Below are 19,932 nucleotides of genomic sequence, written 5' to 3'. Positions count from 1 at the left end.
CCTGAGTAAGGGGAGACTATCTAGGATTTGCTCCCTAGGGGTCTTGTTAATTAGGTGTAGCTCCAACTGTTCTAACCATACGGCTAAGGTGCGGGCTACACAGGTCGCAGCTACCCCTGGTTTTAATAGGGCTGCAGTGGTTTCCCAGGTTTTTTTGAGTAAGCTCTCTTCCTTTCTGTCCATGGGATCTTTTAATTGGGCTGCATCCTCAAAGGGCAGGACCGTACGTTTAGCGACCTTGGCCACTGGAGCATCGAATTTGGAGATGGACTCCCAGTCCGTGCAATCCGCCTCTTCAAAGGGGTACCGTCTTTTTATGCCACGAGGAATAAATGAACCTTTTTCAGGCTTATCCCATTCTGCCTTGATGAGTTTCTTCACATTATCAGGAACAGGGAAAACAGATCTCTGCCTCTCCCCCAGCCCCCCATAAATTTCTTCTTGGACAGACCTAGGTTTCCAGGGAATTTCCATCCAGATCGTGGCTCTTATGGCCTTAATGTCTTAGATCATCAATATCTTCAGGATTGAAGAGAAACTTTTTGTATTCATTATCTTCATCAGACTCCTGAGATTTTTCAAATATCTCAGAGTCTGAGAATTCCGGATTAAGGGAGTCGGAATCACTACCAACATTCATAATATCCTTAGAAGAACTCGGTCTATGTGAGGGGGGGGGGGGGGGGGGACGCTCCCGGGCAGCCATGACAGACTGGACTTCCACTCTAACTATGGATTTTATTTCCTCAAGCAAACTGGATGACTCAGACTTGACTACTGAGGTGGTACACTCCTTACATAGCAGTTTAGACCCAGAGGAAGGTAAGCGCTTAGCACAGAGGCCACGCTTCCTGGGTTTAACCTTAGTGGAAGAGGAGGACTCTGCAATACACAAGGGAGAGAAGGGTCAACCACTGCAGGGCAAACAAACATACAAGGGGCGCCTGAAACAGGCTACTCACAGAACCCAAAGTAGTGGGGGGCTCCAATCCAGAGCCGGCAGTGGTAGGGGCACTCATCGTCGGTCCCGTCCACAGCAGGTTGCCAAAGCACTGCAGGCAGGTGAGGAGACGCTGGGCGCACTCTGAAGGCCGCCATGGCAATTTTAAATTTCCCCGCCAGTTCTCCCGGCCGCGCAAAGTCATGATGCTAAGCCACGCCCCCTCAGCTTCCGACGTCATCACCCGGCGGCCGGAGGGAAGATCGTCCTAGCCTCGCTCCGGCCGCCTATTCACTCCGCATCAAGCCCCACTGGACCGCCGCAGGAGGGAGCTTCGCCGGGGCCACCAAACACAGAGGGGCCCGGGCACAGGCCGCATTCAGAGGAGGGAAGACCCGGACCTCCGGAACCGACCTCAGGCCTGAACAACAATCCGGTAAAGAGGAGAAAAAAAATAAAAATAACTTGCAGAGTTAAACTTAGGAACCCAGATGAGCTCCCAGCACACCTCTCTGGTATTTCTTCCTTGACAGGACAGGAAAAAACACTGGTGATGAGGGGAAGGGGTGGGATTCTTAACCTCTCTGTGTTTTTTCCTGTCCTATCAGAGGAAGTCAATCTCAGGTTGTGCTGTCATGGAGACGACTGGGGAAATTATATATATATATATATATATATATATATATATATACACACATATACATACATACATACACACACATATATTCGCATACAACTTTGTTTCAATACTGTACGGAGCGAGCGCTCCGTACAGTATTAAGATGTATTGGCTCTGATGAGCCAAAGTTATTACTTTGCGTCTCGCGAGACTTTGCATAATAACTTCAGAAATTGATTTATACTGTAAATAAACATTTCCTGAACTCAGGTTCGGGGTTCCAAGTAATAACTTCAGCTCATCGGAGCCAATACATTCTAATACTGTATGGAGCGCTCGCTCCGTACAGTATTGAAACAAAGTTTTATGTGAATCGACTTCGGATGTTTCATCACACACACAAAGATTTATATACATCTATGTATAAATATATGTAATCTACAGTGCTCTATAGATATAGAGAGATATATTTATTGATATAGACGAAAATATTCTTATATGCACATAGAATTACCTATGTGCGTCTGGTCGTGGGGGGCTTATGGGCCGGATCCCTTGTGACGGGAACGCTGATTTCAGGGCTGCCGCTGCACTGGTGAGTGATCGCGCATGCAATATTCCTCATAGGAGCCAGCCGGCAGCAAGATGCTGAGAGAGGGGCGGGCACACAGGCTCTGATGCTTCATGTACAGAGCCGGGCCACTCCCTAAGGCTGGGTTCACACCTGAGCGTATTGGGTATGCACATTTTACAGGCGTTTTTTTCTGGCGTTTTTGAGGCGTATTTGTATTTAGGAAACGCTCGTAATACGCGCGTTTGTGTGATTGACAACAGAGGCATCCAATTAAAAACTGTGGAGGACAGTGTTATGGGGGATCTGTGGAGGACACTGTTATGGGGGATCTGTGGAGGACAGTGTTATGGGGGATCTGTGGAGGACAGTGTTATGGGGGATCTGTGGAGGACACTTATGTGTGACCTGTGGATGACGCTGTTATGGGGTGGATCTGTGGATGGCACTGTTATAGGGGATGTGTGCTATGACACATAGGGCCATGAGGGGGGCCAGCATAAGACACACATATAGCATCTTATGCTGGTCCCCCTCATGTGTCCTAAACTGCGCACATAACTGGCTTTGTGTGTAAAGTATTTTACTACTGTCTGAAACAAGCTCTCTCCTATTGATAAAATGGCCAGCCTCTGTACTCACTTTCACTATGAATGCACTGCAGCGAGCGGCAGCGAGCAGGCCGGCCGGCGCGTGACTGACGTCACTTAGTAACGCTCCTCCCACTTAATTCAGGAAGCAGGAGCGTTACTAAGTGACGTCAGTCACGCGCTGGCCGGCCAGCTCGCTGCGGCTCGCTGCAGTGCATTCATAGTGAAAGCGAGTACAGAGGCTGGCCATTTTATCAATAGGAGAGAGCTTGTTTCAGACAGTAGTAAAATACTTTACACACAAAGCCAGTTATGTGCGCGCGGCCCCTTCATATATAATCGCGCGTACGTACATGCGTGCGTGCGTTTTTAAATGAGCAAACAAGAAACGCCCATTGTCGCGCGTTCCCGCTGAAGTCTATGGGCGGGAACGCGCGACAATACGCCCCAAAGAAGCTCCTGTACTTCTTGGGGCTTAGGGCGTTTTACAGCGCGTTCGTACGCGCTGTAAAACGCTCAGGTGAGAACCATGCCCATAGGGAATCATTGGTTCTTGCCTGTTGAGCGTTTTACAGCGCGTAGGAACGCGCTGTAAAACGCTCAGGTGTGAACCCAGCCTTAGGCAGGGATAAGCCTGTACACTAAACGTCACCACAGGAGCCTGGTGGATGATGTCGGGAGTCATGTGACCTGCAGCGCTGCAGGTGAAACAAGACCACAAGGAAATATAAAGTAATTTACAAAAGGACTGTTTAGGATGATATAAGGCACATTAGAATAAATATATATAACTCGGACAACCCCTTTAAGTCCAGTAAGTGGTCTTATTCAATAATTGACAGCCTTCCCCACAGAAGTGTGCATAGATACTTATCTGCCAATCACTGAGAAGGACCACCCACCGGACACCTAAACCGAGAATGAGTAGTTGTTCAAGTTTTACTGACTCTTTTCCCACACAACGATATATCAGTCTGCTCAGCTCTTCCTGCTCTATAACATGCTGCCTGTAGATGGGACAGCATGTTCACCATGACAAGTTTCCTTTAAGACCAGATTACCAATGCAAAAGCAACTGCTCACATACACTTATAGGGCAGGTCCTCATTGACTATTCCATTTCCACTTCTTCTAATAGGGCATGTATTGCTAATGGGAGGTGGTCCTATGATTCACCAGAGCAGAAAGCTTAACCATAGCTAAGGAAAAGGAAAGTTGTCAGTGAAAGTATGAGCTGTATTTTTGGAGCGGAATCAGGTTAACCTGAATTTTCCAGGGTCGTACATTGCAGAGCATAAGGCACACACCTTAAGATTTTTTTCTCTAGCACCAGTAAAGAGGTAGTACAGTAATTTAATGGCAGTGCTGCAGAAACACAGACGACCAGAAAACTGCAGAACAATACATTAATCACTTGTTATTATCTATTCTAAGGGATAAAATCCTGAACGTGTCCATTGATAAAGTGATACAAACTAAACTCATGTAAAAGCATTCCTATATTAAATAAAATAGGAAGTATAGTAAACTACTTACTTGAACTTGATCAGAGGTTCTAGACCATGCCCAGAAAATTCATTCAGTATCTCCATGGCAGAAACATAGCCAACCGAGGATATTCCATCAGTATAATCACTCCCCATCAAGTAGGCTAAATTAATAAGTTTGGAACGATCTAAGCCTGCACAAGGATATTATTGGGGGTTAATCAAAGGGTGAAAGTATTCTCACACTGGTAAAATATAATTTGTTAAAAAAATTATATTCAGTATTGCACACGCCACACCTCCCAATATACATGCTCATTTGCCTCTTCCTAACCAAAGAGATTTGTTACCTGCTGTGACAATTATGACATCAGGAAATACTGCATGCAGATCGAATAAGCATGGAGAACGAGACACACTATACTGACAATGGGCCAGATTTATCATTAGCTCAGGTCAGAATAATGGAGTGAAAAAGTCCCAAAAAAAGTCCCAAACGCTAAAACTGCGCACAAATTTGCGACTTTTTTCTGCTCTGCACTATGCTCGCCAGTTTTCTGAAAGTGGGCGTGTCTTCTTATGTAAATGAATCTCTAGACAGATTTACTATTGGGACTATTTAAAAAGTCGCAAAAAAGTCGCAATTTCACTCCAGTGAGGACCATGCTTATCATATGAGACTTTTTAATAGAACATGCAACTTTTTCAAAAAAACGTGCGACTTTTTCGTAAAGATGTGCGACTTTTGTAAAGCTGCTTTCTGACGGATAAACTGCTACCGTCAAACCACATTTATTACAGTCTTAAAGGGCCGATCATAAATCTGACTTGGCTAAAACTGACTTTAGCCATATGTTAAAGTGGAGTGAGCTGTCAATGTAATGATAAATCTGGCCCAATGTGTTTATATGGCAGAACACACATGTAATACAAACTCACTGATAAGTACAATGTGACAGAACTATTGAAAATGCTCCTTTTTTGGAGCATGTTGCACAAAAAAACTGGCGTCCATGCTTTGCATCACATTTACTAACTGTTTTACACTCTTTTCTAAACATTTTACGCCTTTTCCGGCAAGGGGCGCATGGCTTTCCTGGAAAGGGCATGACTTCATTGGAAATGGGGAGTGGCCTTAATGCAGCTCTGTGCGCCAAAATTTTGAAGTGAAACTACGCCAACTTATAGGTGGCGTAAACTTAGATTAGACGGACACATTTTTGGTGCACAGACAAATTTCTGGTGCATGGACATATTTTGGTAACACAAACAAAATTCTAGTGCAAATCTGGCGCAATATTTATACTCCAAATTTATAAAGGTCCCCATGTGTCAAAAAAGTAAATTTGTCAAATATGAAGACTGTGATTCCTATTCTTGGACAGTGCAAAGTACAATACTAATAATAAATCTCCCCATTATGTTCATCACAAGATACACTGTACAGCCAAATGCACTTGGCCATACATTTGAATTTGTAGTATTGTCTAGTTAAGGAGTTTCCATTGCTAAAAGGAGAAAAAAAAACTGTAGATTGAGTCCTACTAAAGGCCCTTTATACATACATATACACATACAAAGTCTCTCACAAAAGTGAGTAGACCCCTCACATTTTTGTAAATATTTTATTATATCTTTTCATGGGACAACACTGAAGATATGACACTTTGATAGAATGTAAAGCAGTCAGTGTACAGCTTGTATAACAGTGTAAATTTGGTGTGCCCTCAAAATAACTCAACACACAGCCATTAATGTCTAAACCGCTGGCAACAAAAGTGAGTACAAAATTGTGCCCAATTAGCCATTTTCCCTCCCTGGTGTCATGTGACTCTTTAGTGTTACAAGGTCTCAGGTGTGAATGGGGAGCAGGTGTGTTAGATTTGGTGTTATCGCTCTCACACTCTCATACTGGTCAATGGAAGGTCAACATGGCACCTCATGGCAAAGAACTCTCTGAGGATCTGAAAACAATTGTTGCTCTACATAAAGATGGCCTATGGTATAAGAAGATCGGCAACACCCTGAAACTGAGCTGCAGCACGGTGGCCAAGACCATACAGCGGTTTAACAGGACAGGTTCTACTCAGAACAGGCCTCACCATGGTCGACCAAAGAAGCTTAGTGCACCTGTTCAGCATCATATCCAGAGGTTGTCTTTTCAAAATAGACATAGTGCTGCCAGTATTGCTGCAGAGGTTAAAGGGGTGGGAGGTCAGCCTGTCAGTACTCAGACCATACGCCTCACACAGCAACAAAGTGGTCTGCATGGCTGTCGTCCCAGAAGAAAGTCTCTCCTAAAGATGATGCACAAGAAAGCCTGCAAACAGTTTGCTGAAGACAAGTAGACTATGGATTACAGGAACCATGTCCGATGGTCTGATGGGACCAAGATAAACTTATTTGGTTCAGATGGTGTCAAGCATGTGTGGCGGTAACCAGGTGAGGAGTACAAAGAATAGTGTGTATTGCCTACAGTCAAGCATAGTGGTTGGAGTGTCATGGTTTGGACTTGAGTGCTGCCAGCTGTGGGGAGCTACAGTTCATTGAGGGAACCATGAATGTCAACATGTACTGTGACATACTGAAGCAGACAATGATCCCCTCCCATCGTAAAGTGGGCCTCAGGGCAATATTCCAACATCATAACGACCCCAAACACCTCAAAGACGAGCACTGCCTTGCTAAAGAAACTGAGGGTAAAGGTGCTGGACTGGCCAAGCATGTCTCCAGATCTAAACCTTATTGAGCATCTGTGGGGCATCCTCCAATGGAAGGTGGAGGATCACAAGGTCTCTAACATCCACCAGCTCCGTGACGTCGTCATGGAAGAGGATTCCAGAGGCAACCTGTGAAGCTCTAGTGAACTCCATGTCTTAGAGAGTTAAGGCAGTGCTGGAAAATAATGGTGGCCACAGAAAATATTGACACTTTGGTCACAATTTGGCCATTTTCACTTAGAGTTGTACTCACTTTTGTTGCCAGCGGTTTAGACATTAATGGCTGTGTGTTGAGGTATTTTGAGGGCACACCAAATTTACACTGTGATACAAGCTGTACACTGAATACTTTACATTGTATCAAAGTGTCATATCTTCAGTGTTGTCACATGAAAAGATATAATAAAATATTTACAAAAATGTGAGGGGTGTACTTTTGTGAGATATATACACACACACACACACACACACACACACACACACACACACACTATATTCATATATTCTATCAGTGCACAGAAAGTCAACAGAACTGAAGAACAAAGCTAAAGCTCTAAATACACAAAGCACATATCCTGATGCTGCATCTATAATGAGTATGTGGTTAGGGACAATGCTGAACCCAGAGTATTTCACAATTCATCATGCTTAACAAATTATGCAGAAAAAATAAATACTTTTAAGATGTTTTCTAGTATAACAAATATTTGCTCAGCAGAAAATAAGAGAATACAATGCCGAATGGACAGATTTACAACAACATTGAAAAAAGGGGAAAAAGTACAAATACAATAAGTGTTAACTATGGTTTTTCATGATCCATGCATCATTGGATGAAAGGATCCTTACTTCTATTATATATGACTGCAGAACCCTTCTAATAGCCATGTGCAATAATGGTATAAGGAGCCCTTTTAGCACTGGTAATAAGGTAGAGCGATTGAGCATACTGTACATACAATATGAACAGGGCACATCTTGAATAAATAGCATTGTATTTAAGTTGCATGCCGTCATACAGTATTGCATAGCAAAGAGTATTTATGTGACACTCTGTATCTCTGGAGAAAGGGAAAAAAGTGCAAACATTTTCTGGAGCTACTACTATACTGGAATTTAAAACCGAACAATAGTGAACACGACACATGGGATGAAAAGGAATCATATGGTGACTTGTAAATCCAGTTGGAATCACTGATTGACATAACTATCTCGGCAAGTCAGACAAAGATACGCCAAAAATATAAAGGCGCAACAGGACAAAGGAGGAAGTCTAAATATTCTATGATATGGATACAGGCTATGCAACCCAATCCTGGGGCTGAACAATCCCAGCGATGATGTCCCCGAAGAGCAAAGCTCACTTGTGTCCAATGGGAGGAAGCTGGTGTGTGCCTCTACTGTACATGACATCGGCCTTAGCACAATGGCCTACTGTGTTATTAGATGGGCCTTTTAGGATGTACAGTAATAGGTCCCTATGAATAAAACTTGAGCAGCTCACGTATCTGTAACAATTAAGCAGGATAAAATGTCTACATGTCTGGCAGCCTCAAACTGCTGGGACCAAACTGCGGTGTAATAAAATACATGAAGAGGGCAGATACATTTTGTTGCAGTAAGTCAAGAGCAATGCACTTAATGTATGCGTAAAATGCAAATAGAGCTAGATTTTCCTTGATGTTTTCTATGGATTTTATTATGATGTAAGTATCACTTTATTAGGATGTATGCAGTATTTTATTATAATGCATTTATTGTTTTATTACAATTTATGCATTGCTTTATTATAATGTGCCTACTTTATTACGATGTATGTATTACTTCTTTATATTGTATGTATTACTTTACCAGAAAGTTGCAGTGCAGCAATATTGTATATCCAATGTTTTCACTGCTTATTTTACACATTTAGTTCAGGAGGATCCTATAATAAGTTAAAAAATGAAAACTTCAAAACCAGTTTTATTCATTTCTTTTAGGTCTGTGATCTGTTTTGCCAGGATATACTATCACTTTATGATCAGTGACCGTCTCACCTCTGGCACTTCACCTGAGAGTGGAGGACCCAAAGCACTTTGGGGGTCATTTATTAAGACTTAATAAACCCTATCGCTGGCGGTGGATCCGGCGAAGAGGCGCCGGCCTCTACATAACTTCGGCGCATCCAGCGTTGGTCTAAATGTAAGCCGGCTTCCTTGCTCTGTTATATGTAGACCATTTTCTATGCCTAAAACAGACGTAGAAAATGATGAATGAGACTGGCCTGTCGGCCCATCCCCTTCCTTGTCACGCCCCCTTTTTTAGACCTGGCGTCAGCGGGGAAAAGTCGCAAAATGCAGTGCAAATAACCTTTTTACGATGCAATCTGCCAAAAATCACAGAAACAGATAAAAACCCCTGTTTAACTCCTGCACGATATGATAAATGAATATGCGGATGTACATTGCTACATTTATAAAAGAAAAATCACAAAAAATAATGCACTAAGACAATAGATGCAAGCATTATATATGGACTAAACCCTCATTCTGATATGATAAAATCCGAGACTCTCAGTCAATATATTTTGATCAAAACACATCTGTGCCCACCTACCCGCGGCCAAGGTGGTCTCAGTCAGGAAGGTCCTACTCTAAACCTACCTATGCCATTGGGCATCTATATTCAGGAGAGAAGACCCTGCACATATATGAGATGATAATATATGATAAATGAGAACCTTCACAGACATACTGCACATATAGTGTGTTGCGCCTTGTTACCTCTATGTGCACCAAGCAATCAATGAGAGGAGCACACACAGCTATATGTACCATCTAATCAAGGTCGTCTGTTAGATAGGTGGGGCAAAAGTGCACAAAAATGTTGCTCCCCAGATAATAGGAGCGCATTCATGTGAATAATGCGCTAAGAAGGTAAGAAGTAACAAGAAGCAGCACACTATATGTGCAGGGTCTGCTCTCCTGGACATAGATGCCCAAAGGCATAGGTAGGTTTAGAGTAGGACCTGCCTCACTGATACCACCCTGGCGCTGGTAGGCGGGCACAAATGTGTTTTGATTAAAATACATTGGCTGAGAGTCTCCGATTTTATCATATGAGAATGAGGGCTTAGTCCATATATAATGTTTGCATCGACTGCAATGCAATCTGCGCCACAAATATGTCTAATATAGGCGTATTTCTGGATCGTAAATGACCTCCTTTGTTCTCTGAGCATAGCAGCAGCTCCTGGAGCTGGAGAACTGCAGCCGGGCCCATTCACTTGCTCTGGGTTGTGGACAAGGTGCTGCTGTGCAGTGAAAGACTATGAAGGGGCTCCAGCATTGACTTAGTGATATGCCATTACTGTATAAGAAGGGAATAACGCTAAGTATGGGTATCACGGAACAATAGCTGAAGTGAAGAAGTAAAAGTGAAATATAAAATAATGTATGAACAGAACACGGGGACATCGAATGCTATTACTTATGATTTACACTAGGAACAACAGTTGCATTTCACACAACAGCTGTTAGTCTTAGCAAGATTAAACTTTGGATAAATGATATCCCTGGCCTATTTGCTAAGCCCCTTTATAATCAACACCAACAACCTAAAAAAAAAAATATCACGTTCCAGAGTGACAATGATGTCAAAAGGGTTTCCAGCATCTGAAGCGAGAAAAATGGGGGGATTTATTGATTCACTAATCAAAATGTGCAAGAATTCTAGTGAAAATTCCACAAAAGAACCCAAAAAACTGGTGTACATGATTTGCCCCACATTTATGGTTTTAGACACTGTCGGACAGTTTTTGTGATTTTTTTCAAGAAGGGGAGCCTGGCTTGGCAGTCCACCGAAAAAAAAAATTCATTAACAATTTGGCACAATTTTTGGAATATATTTAGCCAACAATTATGTTACGTTAAAATAGACTTAACTGTATATGTGCTGCATTGATCATGCAGCAACAGCCACTGGGATAAAGTGGCTCCCTAAAGTTTACACTGGCTAGACAGTGTTAGTAAATGTGGGTCAATGACTTCAGCATAAACACCATTTCTAATCCCGTGTTCTGTAAGTAGATTCTGAGATCAAGGTCTTATCTGGGTCTCCAAATGGACACTAAGGTCTTCAAGAACTTAACTGCTTTAGGAACAGGCAAGTTTGCCAAGTCTCTCAGCATACAACTTCAGATATGGGCAACTTACTGTGAGTGGATGATTTAAGCCAAAATGGGTAGTAGTATACCATACAATATAAAGTATAGAGAGACCAAATACAATTATATACCCTTAAATATAGCATACATTTATGTATTACATACATAATACTAACCTAGATCAGTTGGAATAACTGTAACTGAGTAAACATATGTACTGTGCAATCTAAAGGCCCCTTTACACGGGCCAATTTTGTAGGCGATTATCAGGATAGAAATGTCTGCTCGTCAGTGAAGAAGACCGCTGCATTTACATGCAGTGATCTCCTCCACAGTATGGGGAGGAGCGATCGCAAGTGCCATCGCTCATCCCCATACAGACTCGTTTGCAAACAGCAATTTAGGTGTCCACACAAATGAGCATATTACCCGACGAACAAGCGTTCATTGGCTTGTTCATTGGGTAATTGGCGGCACCTTTACACGCCAGATAATCGCTATGAACGCTCGTTAGCGATTATCTGGCAGATTCCCGGAGAGTGTAAAGGGCCCTTAAGGAGAAGAAAATCCCAGTATTAGTTAGCCAAGAGGTGTGACCAACATCTATCAGTAACTTAAAGCATCTCTGGCGATAGAAATGTCCCTTGACAGGACATCTGTCAGCAGATTTGTACCTATGAAGTTGGCTGACCTGTTTCATCTGGTATCTTAGGTACACACCTGCTGACAAATGCCCTTTAAGCAGCATTTAGTGTAACATATCAGAGGCAAAGGGTCAGGTCATTGACTTTTGGAATACGTTATTAATTTGGGTTATCACATGTTTAATGTGGTATGAGTATTTGTAGACACGTTGGATGTGTAAGCAAATTGCTGCATACAAAGGATTGTCACTCTCTATACCCAAGACTGCAATAAATGCCAGCCATTTTTCTAGCTAAAGGCTTCTAATTTACTTACCCAGCTGATTCTGAATATCACACAACTGGAAATATTCCACATATTTATTTTGAGAAAAGAAATTCTTGTAGACATGTCGTGCCCCAAAAAGCCAGATATCACTATCGTCTGTGATAGTGCCAGAGGTCTGGTCCGTCAGGTCTAAAATGGCACACTGAGCTTCTGCCTCCATAGGAGCTACAATGTAAGGAATACCAAACAGACGCAAAAGTTCCTGGAGAGTGAAAAGAAGATTACTTTGTACACTTACAATTATTCGTGAACTGCTTCTCTTGCTAACAAAGTTGACTCTCTAAACCTACATGGCATCTGTTGTCCTTTAAATGTAGGTACGTGACTGTGTAGCGAGGGGGTACATTCTGTTGCCATATAATCCGCATGCATACTATACTGAACCGATCACCAATTCACTGGTTGTCCTTCCTTGGACCATTTTTTATGGGTATATATTTTTTTTTATCCTACATATCAACTTCACAAACTGACTGTTCACTTACTACCTTGACAGTGGCTATGGTCACAAATAATCTATGTTATTCATTTAACCTCTAAGTGGGTTTAAAATTATGGCTGATCGGTGTGTGTGTGTGTGTGTGTGTGTGTGTGTATATATATACTATTATGTATTCGTAGTCAGTGTGTATATTGGGGCCCAAAATGGAATTTTAAAGTCAGAAGCAACATTATATTTGAGGTACACAGCACTGCTGCATTAGGGGGCAGCATGTCATATCCCAGATATGTGAGAGAGCATTGGACAATAGTGTTGTAGAGTAGATACATTTTAAGCAGTTGTCTCCCTTCAGCAAAATGGCATGTATCGTGTAGACAAAGTTAATAAAATCCACTTTCTAATGTATTGCGATTGTCCATATTACCTCCTTTGCTGGCTTGATTCATTATACAGTACACTGTTTGTATACAAGGAGTACGACCACCCTGCAATCCAGCAGCAGTGGACGTGTTTTACCACTATTGGCGTCTTTTCCTATAGTATGCAAGCATGACCAACAAGCTGCTATACAAGCACGACCTTTCAAAGAAGTGGGGCAATTACTGCAAAATGTGTAGTTACTGTTGCCTTCCTCTTCAACTCAAAGGATGACAGACAGGGTTGGCTACAGAAGTCCTTACTGCCACTCGTACTGTCAAACTAGGCTGTAATGACATCCTTGGGGTCTACAATGACTTTTGAGCAGCTGGAGCAGGTTTACTTGGCAGGAGGAACTGGCCGAGGGGGCGGGAGATACAGTGTAACCAGTAAGGCAAAGGGTGGAACAGAAGAGCTGTGTAGATCCTTAACGCTGGTATGCAGTCTGTCCCTTCTGAAGAATCTTTTTGCAGCCTGAACAGGAAACTCTGACAGAGGGTGGAGGGACAGCAGGGACAGCGGGAACAGCAGGAACTGCTGGGACAGATTTGTTTACTCCTGGGGAGCTCAGGGGTGCCTGCAATCCACTGGAGTGCTGGGGGGCTACAGAAGAACCTAAGGGGCTGCCACTGACTGAAAAGACAGCACTGATTTTAAGCTCCCCTTCAGAAGTTTTTGGTTGCTGGGAATATTCCTCAGAGTTGTCTGGTTCATCTTTGACTTTGTCTACGAAGTTGGGTGGAGGTGCGAGTGCCCTATCATAATCTTCATCCATTGGCTTGCAGGGTGGTCATAACAATTGGATACGAGCAGTGCATAATGTGATGGAAAAATGAATTCAGCCAGCAAAGGAAGTAATATGGACAATCACAATACATTAGTAAGTGCATGGTATTAAAGGGCTTGTCTCCCTTCAGCAAATGCCATTTATCAAGTAGATACAAGCCACTTACTAATGCATTGTTATTATCCATATTGCCTTCCTTTGAGGTGGTCGTGCCTCACACTATAGAAAAAGGCTCCGCCCTGTGCGTACTCCCAAGGTCCTGGCCACTTTTCCTATAGTATGCAAGCACAATTACCACGGCTGGATTGTAGGGTGGCCATAACTAGGGATGAGCGAATCAACTTCAGATGAAACATCCGAAGCCGATTCGCATAAAAACTTCGTTCCAATACTGTACGGAGCGGGAGCACCGTACAGTATTAGAATGTATTGGCTCGATGAGCTGAAGTTATCGCTTTGCGAAGTCTCACGAGACTTCAGGTAATAACTTCATAAATTAATTTGTACTGTAAAAAAACATTTCCCAAACTCAGGTTTGGTTCCAAGGTACCACTTGTAGAAATTAATTCACACATTTTTTATTTAGCAATGACATGACACACCTGCATCTTAGTTACTATATTGTGTATGGGAGATATCAGACAGCACTAACCTGACTTTCTAGGTACATCTGTCCGGTCACAGATGCAGCAACACGTTCCTGCTGCTGCCTCTGTGCCTGGAGCGAGGTCTGCTGAACAAACAGATTATTCTCCAGCGTCTCCAGTTCTTCCTGCAAGAAGATGAAACATGTTTAAAGCACAGTGATATAGTACAATATGGCAGATTTACTAAGCTTGTCCAAGATGTAGATGGTGGAAAGTGAGGCAGTCTAAAGATGCCCTAGATTTATCACAGTGGCTCAGGCTGGATGCAGGCATTCTGCATAATGTTATACCAACTATTGGTTGGCTTACTTTGCGACAGAATTCTGGAGCAAAAAGGTACATCTTAAAGGGAACCTGTCACCTCCCAAAACCATCCCAAGCCGCCAGCAGTGTGTTTCTTATGATGCCTTTCTTCCTGAAGGCAGACACAGCAAAAGTACTGAAAACGTTGTTTTATCCCCTGCCCGGCGCTTTTCTAGTCAAGCTTGAAGTCACGGCGGCAGCGGCCTCCTTGCTTCAAGTCACGGTAACCACGCCCCCTTCCCTGCCCCTTCGCTGTGACTGACAGCGCTTATGCGCGAGAGTTCGGCAAAGCCAGCCGAACTGGCGCCTGTCAGTCACATCGAAGGGGCAGGGAAGGGGGCGTAGTTACCGTGACTTGAAGCATTTGTGGAGAAGCACGCCGGGCAGGGGATAAAACAAAGTTCTCAGTACTTTTGCTGCATCTGCCTTCAGGAAGAAAGGCATCATCGGAAACACACTGCGGGCTACACGCAGGTACTGCTGGCGGCTTGGGATGGTTTTGGGAGGTGACAGGTTCCCTTTAAGCCATGGCCCCTCACCCCATAAAGACAAGCACTTTCCTAAAAGCCATGCCTGCTCCCTTGGCAGACAAGGCACAATGGACTCTTTTTTTTTTTGGGCTTACTTGCTTTGTAAATATGTCTAAAATGAAATGCACCAAAATTTTGGTTCAAATTATTGCAGAATTCAGGCACAGCCACTATATCAAATGTGGGCCAATGTTCCTGGTGGTGAACAAATATGTATCAATAAAGTCCATTACATAAATTGAGTAAATAAAATTAAGGAGGATCGGCAGTCCAATTTCAGAATCACGTCGAGAATCAATTTATTTAAGCTGAGTACATCATAATTCATATAAATAACATAAAACAATCCACTGAAAAACTAAAGCTAAAAATCAATAAAAGTCAATAAAGAACAACAATAAAAAGTCCACAAGTATAAATAAGAACGGCATTAATGAGTGGTATCGCTCGCATTAGAATGTTATCACAATTATATCAGCTGATGTTACCTATTCTTTTCAGATTATATTATTTAATCTCCAGTAATTGTGCACTGAGGATAAATGGATTGTAGTAGATCCTCTATTAGTCAGATGTTGGCTGTATGACCGTAATGTTCATTAGGAATATGAAGATCACTTTACTTGCATTGGGGATCATTCCCATGTGTTGCCCCATGCTGGTTATCATAACATGTCCTTTCAGATGTTAGTGATCAGTTATGCTGGAGTTAGCTATATTAGTTCTATTAGTTGCCTCCTCTCTATCAAAGCGCAGATTAGTTGGAAGTCCATCTTGAAATATCCATACATAGGGGGCAGATATACATACATATTTCAAGATGGACTTCCATTTATAACTCTTTCTAAAAGGAGCGCTCCAGGATTGTATCCATTCAAATCGAAAGGCGTACGGCCGGCTTTTATGCACCATGCCTACACGCTGACTGTGCCTCTTCAAAGTATACAAGCCGCCTCCTCCAAGCGCAAGGACGGCGTCTACACAGACGGACCTACAGGCTGGAGGGGAGATTCGGAGGTAAGCTCGCGGAGCTGATGAACACGTGGGACGCCACGGCAGGCACTAAGACTACGACCCCTTGAAGACAGAACCGCGAGTAGGAATCAGGGTGGATAAAAATCAATGATTAAAAAAATAAATAAAAAATATCAGATTTTTTTTATTTAAATCTGATTTTTTTTTATATAAAATGCTTTTTGAGGAAAATATATTACCATCCAAAGGTTATTCCATCATGAAATAAACATTCGTTTTTTAATTATGTAGCATAAGGCTGTATATGTTTATTTTTTTGGTAAATAAATTCCATTAATCAATTCACAATGGGAGGGAAGAAATGCAAATGAGCTCTTAACAAGCTCTGCCTCTAATGCCACCAGATGTAAGGAAGCTATCCTATAAGTCAATGTTCAGCTCTTAAAATAAGCCTTGAGACATGACTTGGATATTAAATAAGCCAGCACCTCATCAGTGCAGAGCAGAAAGAACTGGCTTAACTGGGTAGGAGGCCTGTGTCCGAAACAGCTGTCTGCAGATGAGGTGCTGGCTTATTTAATATCCAAGTCATGTCTCAAGGCTTATTTTAAGAGCTGAACATTGACCTTTAGGATAGCTGCCTTACATCTGGTGGCATTAGAGGCAGAGCTTGTTAAGAGCTCATTTGCATCCCTTCCCTCCCAGAATTCCAGAGGAGCATGTATGGCCTATAAGTCTCCTCCCACTGATTAAGGTGCCCTCTCCCTAAGGAGAGTTAGTTTCCCCCTTTGTCCATTCACAATGTCATGCTCTTCCAGAGGTTTTTGTAAGATTATTGGGCAGTTTCTCTGCCTACAAGATATTATCACAGATGCTTGGTTTACTTTTGCAGTTCTCAAAACTGAATTTGACTCAGCAGACATCACATGCCTCTTCTTCACAGCAAAAATGTTACCTTAATACTAACTTCTACAAACCTATGAATGCAGAATCAACCTAATCAAACTAATATGAAAAGTTGTTATTCTGAAAATCTTCATCTACTTGCATATTATAAGTTATACCAGCAAGAATTAGTCTTTATGTAGAAAACTATGATTTAAATGAAGCCTTACTGACTAGTGATTTAAATCAGTTTGATTTAAATAAAATCCACCCTGGTAGGAATATTGAATTAACTCATCTGCGCTTTGATAGAGAGGACTATAGAACTAATATAGCTAACTCCAGCATAACTGTTAAAGGGGTTCTGCAGTTTTTTTAAACTGATGATCTATCCCCCATTCAAGTGAACAGAGCTTAGTCGCTCCCAGGCCATTGATACTAGTCGTGATGTCACTGGGCCTGCGGTAAACAGCGAGAAGGCCGCGGCGCTACTGCCAGCGCAGCTGCCTTCTCAAACAGCTGATCGGCAGGGGTCCCGGGTGTCGGACCCCCGCCGATAAGATGCTGATGATCTATCCAGAGGATAGGTCATCAGTTTAAAATAACTACAGAACCCCTTTAAATTTGTTACTGATCACGAACATCTGAAAGGACATGTTATGATAACCAACATGGGCAACACATGGGAATGATCCCCAATGCATGTAAAGTGATCTTCATATTCCTAATGAACATTACGGTCATACAGCCAACATCTGACTAATAGAGGATCTACTACAATCCATTTATCCTCAGTGCACAATTACTGGAGATTAAATAATATAATCTGAAAAGAATAGGTAACATCAGCTGATATAATTGTGATAACATTCTAATGCGAGAGATACCACTCAGTGTTGCATAAAGAGACATGGACTTTCTGGAATCTATCTCATTAATGCCGTTCTTATTTATACTTGTGGACTTTTTATTGTTGTTCTTTATTGACTTTTATTGATTTAGTTTTTAGCTTTAGTTTTTCAGTGGATTGTTTTATGTTATTTATATGAATTATGATGTACTCAGCTTAAATAAATTGATTTTCGGAGTGATTCTGAAATTGGACTGCCGATCCTCCTTAATTTTATTTACTCAATTTTTGTTCTGCTGTTACAGGGTGAGTCACTGAGATCAGTGCACCCTTTCCATATAGTGCATAGGAGAGCCACCTGCCTTTATATATTTTATATTAAAGTCCATTACATATCAACCTCGTTATAAGAATTATCCTGCCACTAATATTAGGACTATGGTATAACTCCTTAGAGACCAAGACAATTTCCGTGCCCATTTTTTCTGACCTCCTTCCAAGACCCATAACTTTTTTACTTTACCATTCACATAGAGGACTTATTTTTTCAGGATAAGTATTTTTTTTAACGGCACCATTTAATTCACTATATCTGTATTGAAAAACAAGAAAAAAATGCATTGCTGCCATGGCTTTCTCAGGTTTTGTTTTTATGGTGTTCACTATTTGCTAAAAAAGATATGGCAAGCTTGGTCAGTACAATTACAGTGATACCATATTTACAGTGCTGCCCATAATTATTCATACCCCTGGCAAATTTTTACTTAAAGTTACTTTTACTCAACCAGCAAGTAATTTTTTGACGAGAAAGGACATAGGTGTCTCCCAAAAGATAATAAGACGATGTACAAAAGGCATTATTGTGGAAAAAAACATTTCTCAGCTTTTATTTACATTTGAGCAAAAAGTGTCCAGTTGGCGTAAAAAAGGAGAAGTCTTCAACCCAAAGAACACCATCCCCACTGTCAAACATGGTGGTGGGAACCCAATGCTTTGGGGGTGTTTTTCAGCCAATGGACCAGGGAACCTAATCACAGTAATCGGCACCATGAAAAAAGAGCAATACATGAGGATTTTCAACGACAACATCAGGCAGTCTGCAGAGAAACTTGGCCTTGGGCACCAGTGGACATTTCAGCATGACAATGACCCAAAACACACAGCAAAAGTGGTGAAGAAATGGTTAGCAGACAACAACATTAACGTTTTGGAGTGACCCAGCCAGAGTCCAGACTTGAATCCAATTGAGAATCTGTGGAGGGAGCTAAAGATCAGGGTGATGGCAAGAAGACCCTCCAACCTGAAGGATTTGGAGCTCATTGCTAAAGATGAATGGGCAAAAATACCAAAAAGCTGGTCTGCAATTATAGGAAGCGTTTGATTGCTGTAATAGCCAATAAAGGCTTTTCTATTGATTATTGAGAAGGGTATGAATCATTTTGGACTGGACACTTTTTGCTCAAATGTAAATAAAAGCTGAGAAATGTTTTTTTTCCACAATAATGCCTCTTGTTATCTTTTGGGAGACATCTATGTCATTTCACCAGCAAAAATTACTTGCTGGTTGAATAAAAGTAACTTTAAGTCAAAATTTGCCAGGGGTATGAATAATTATGGGCAGCACTGTACGTGGTTTTTATTTTGTTTTACTACTTTAAAAAAATTTAACATTATATATGGTTATGATATACACTGTATACACTCATTAACTAGTTGCTATTTGCCTCTAGAAGTTTGAAAAGTAGACTTAAAGGGGTTTTCTGGGATTTACATATTGATGGCTTATCCTCAGGATAGGTCATCAGTATCTGTGGGGGTCCGACTTCCAGGACCACTGCTGAGCAGCTGTATGAAGAGGCTGTGGTACTCCATGAGCGCTAAGGCCTGTTACTAGGCCATGTGACGTCACGTTCATCTGTAACATGGCCTAGGCACAACTTAATCTCATTCAAGCGAATACAATGGATGGCGCAGTGCTTGGCAAGCAGTGAGGAGGCCGCAGCAATCACCAGATCTCTGGTGAGCACTGTGGCTTCCTCAAACAGCAGAT

General features: G+C 42.0%; 1 protein-coding gene across 1 annotated transcript in view; it reads right to left on the bottom strand.

Moving 5' to 3' along the window:
• The window catches only part of ERCC5 (ERCC excision repair 5, endonuclease), a 59,554-nt gene that overhangs the window by 14,673 nt on the left and 24,949 nt on the right, over window positions 1-19,932 (bottom strand). Inside the window, exons 11-13 of the mRNA XM_040425247.1 lie at window positions 14,345-14,464; window positions 12,035-12,248; window positions 4,257-4,401 (exon numbers count right to left, since the gene is read on the bottom strand). Coding sequence (XP_040281181.1) covers window positions 4,257-4,401; window positions 12,035-12,248; window positions 14,345-14,464 — 479 coding nt within the window. The remainder of the gene's footprint in view (window positions 1-4,256; window positions 4,402-12,034; window positions 12,249-14,344; window positions 14,465-19,932) is intronic.

Source organism: Bufo bufo, chromosome 3 (genome assembly GCF_905171765.1).
Source record: "Bufo bufo chromosome 3, aBufBuf1.1, whole genome shotgun sequence".
In the NCBI taxonomy this organism is placed as follows: domain Eukaryota; kingdom Metazoa; phylum Chordata; class Amphibia; order Anura; family Bufonidae; genus Bufo; species Bufo bufo.
The sequence above is the reverse complement of the archived record's forward strand: the minus strand, read 5'-3'. Positions and strand labels throughout refer to the sequence as shown.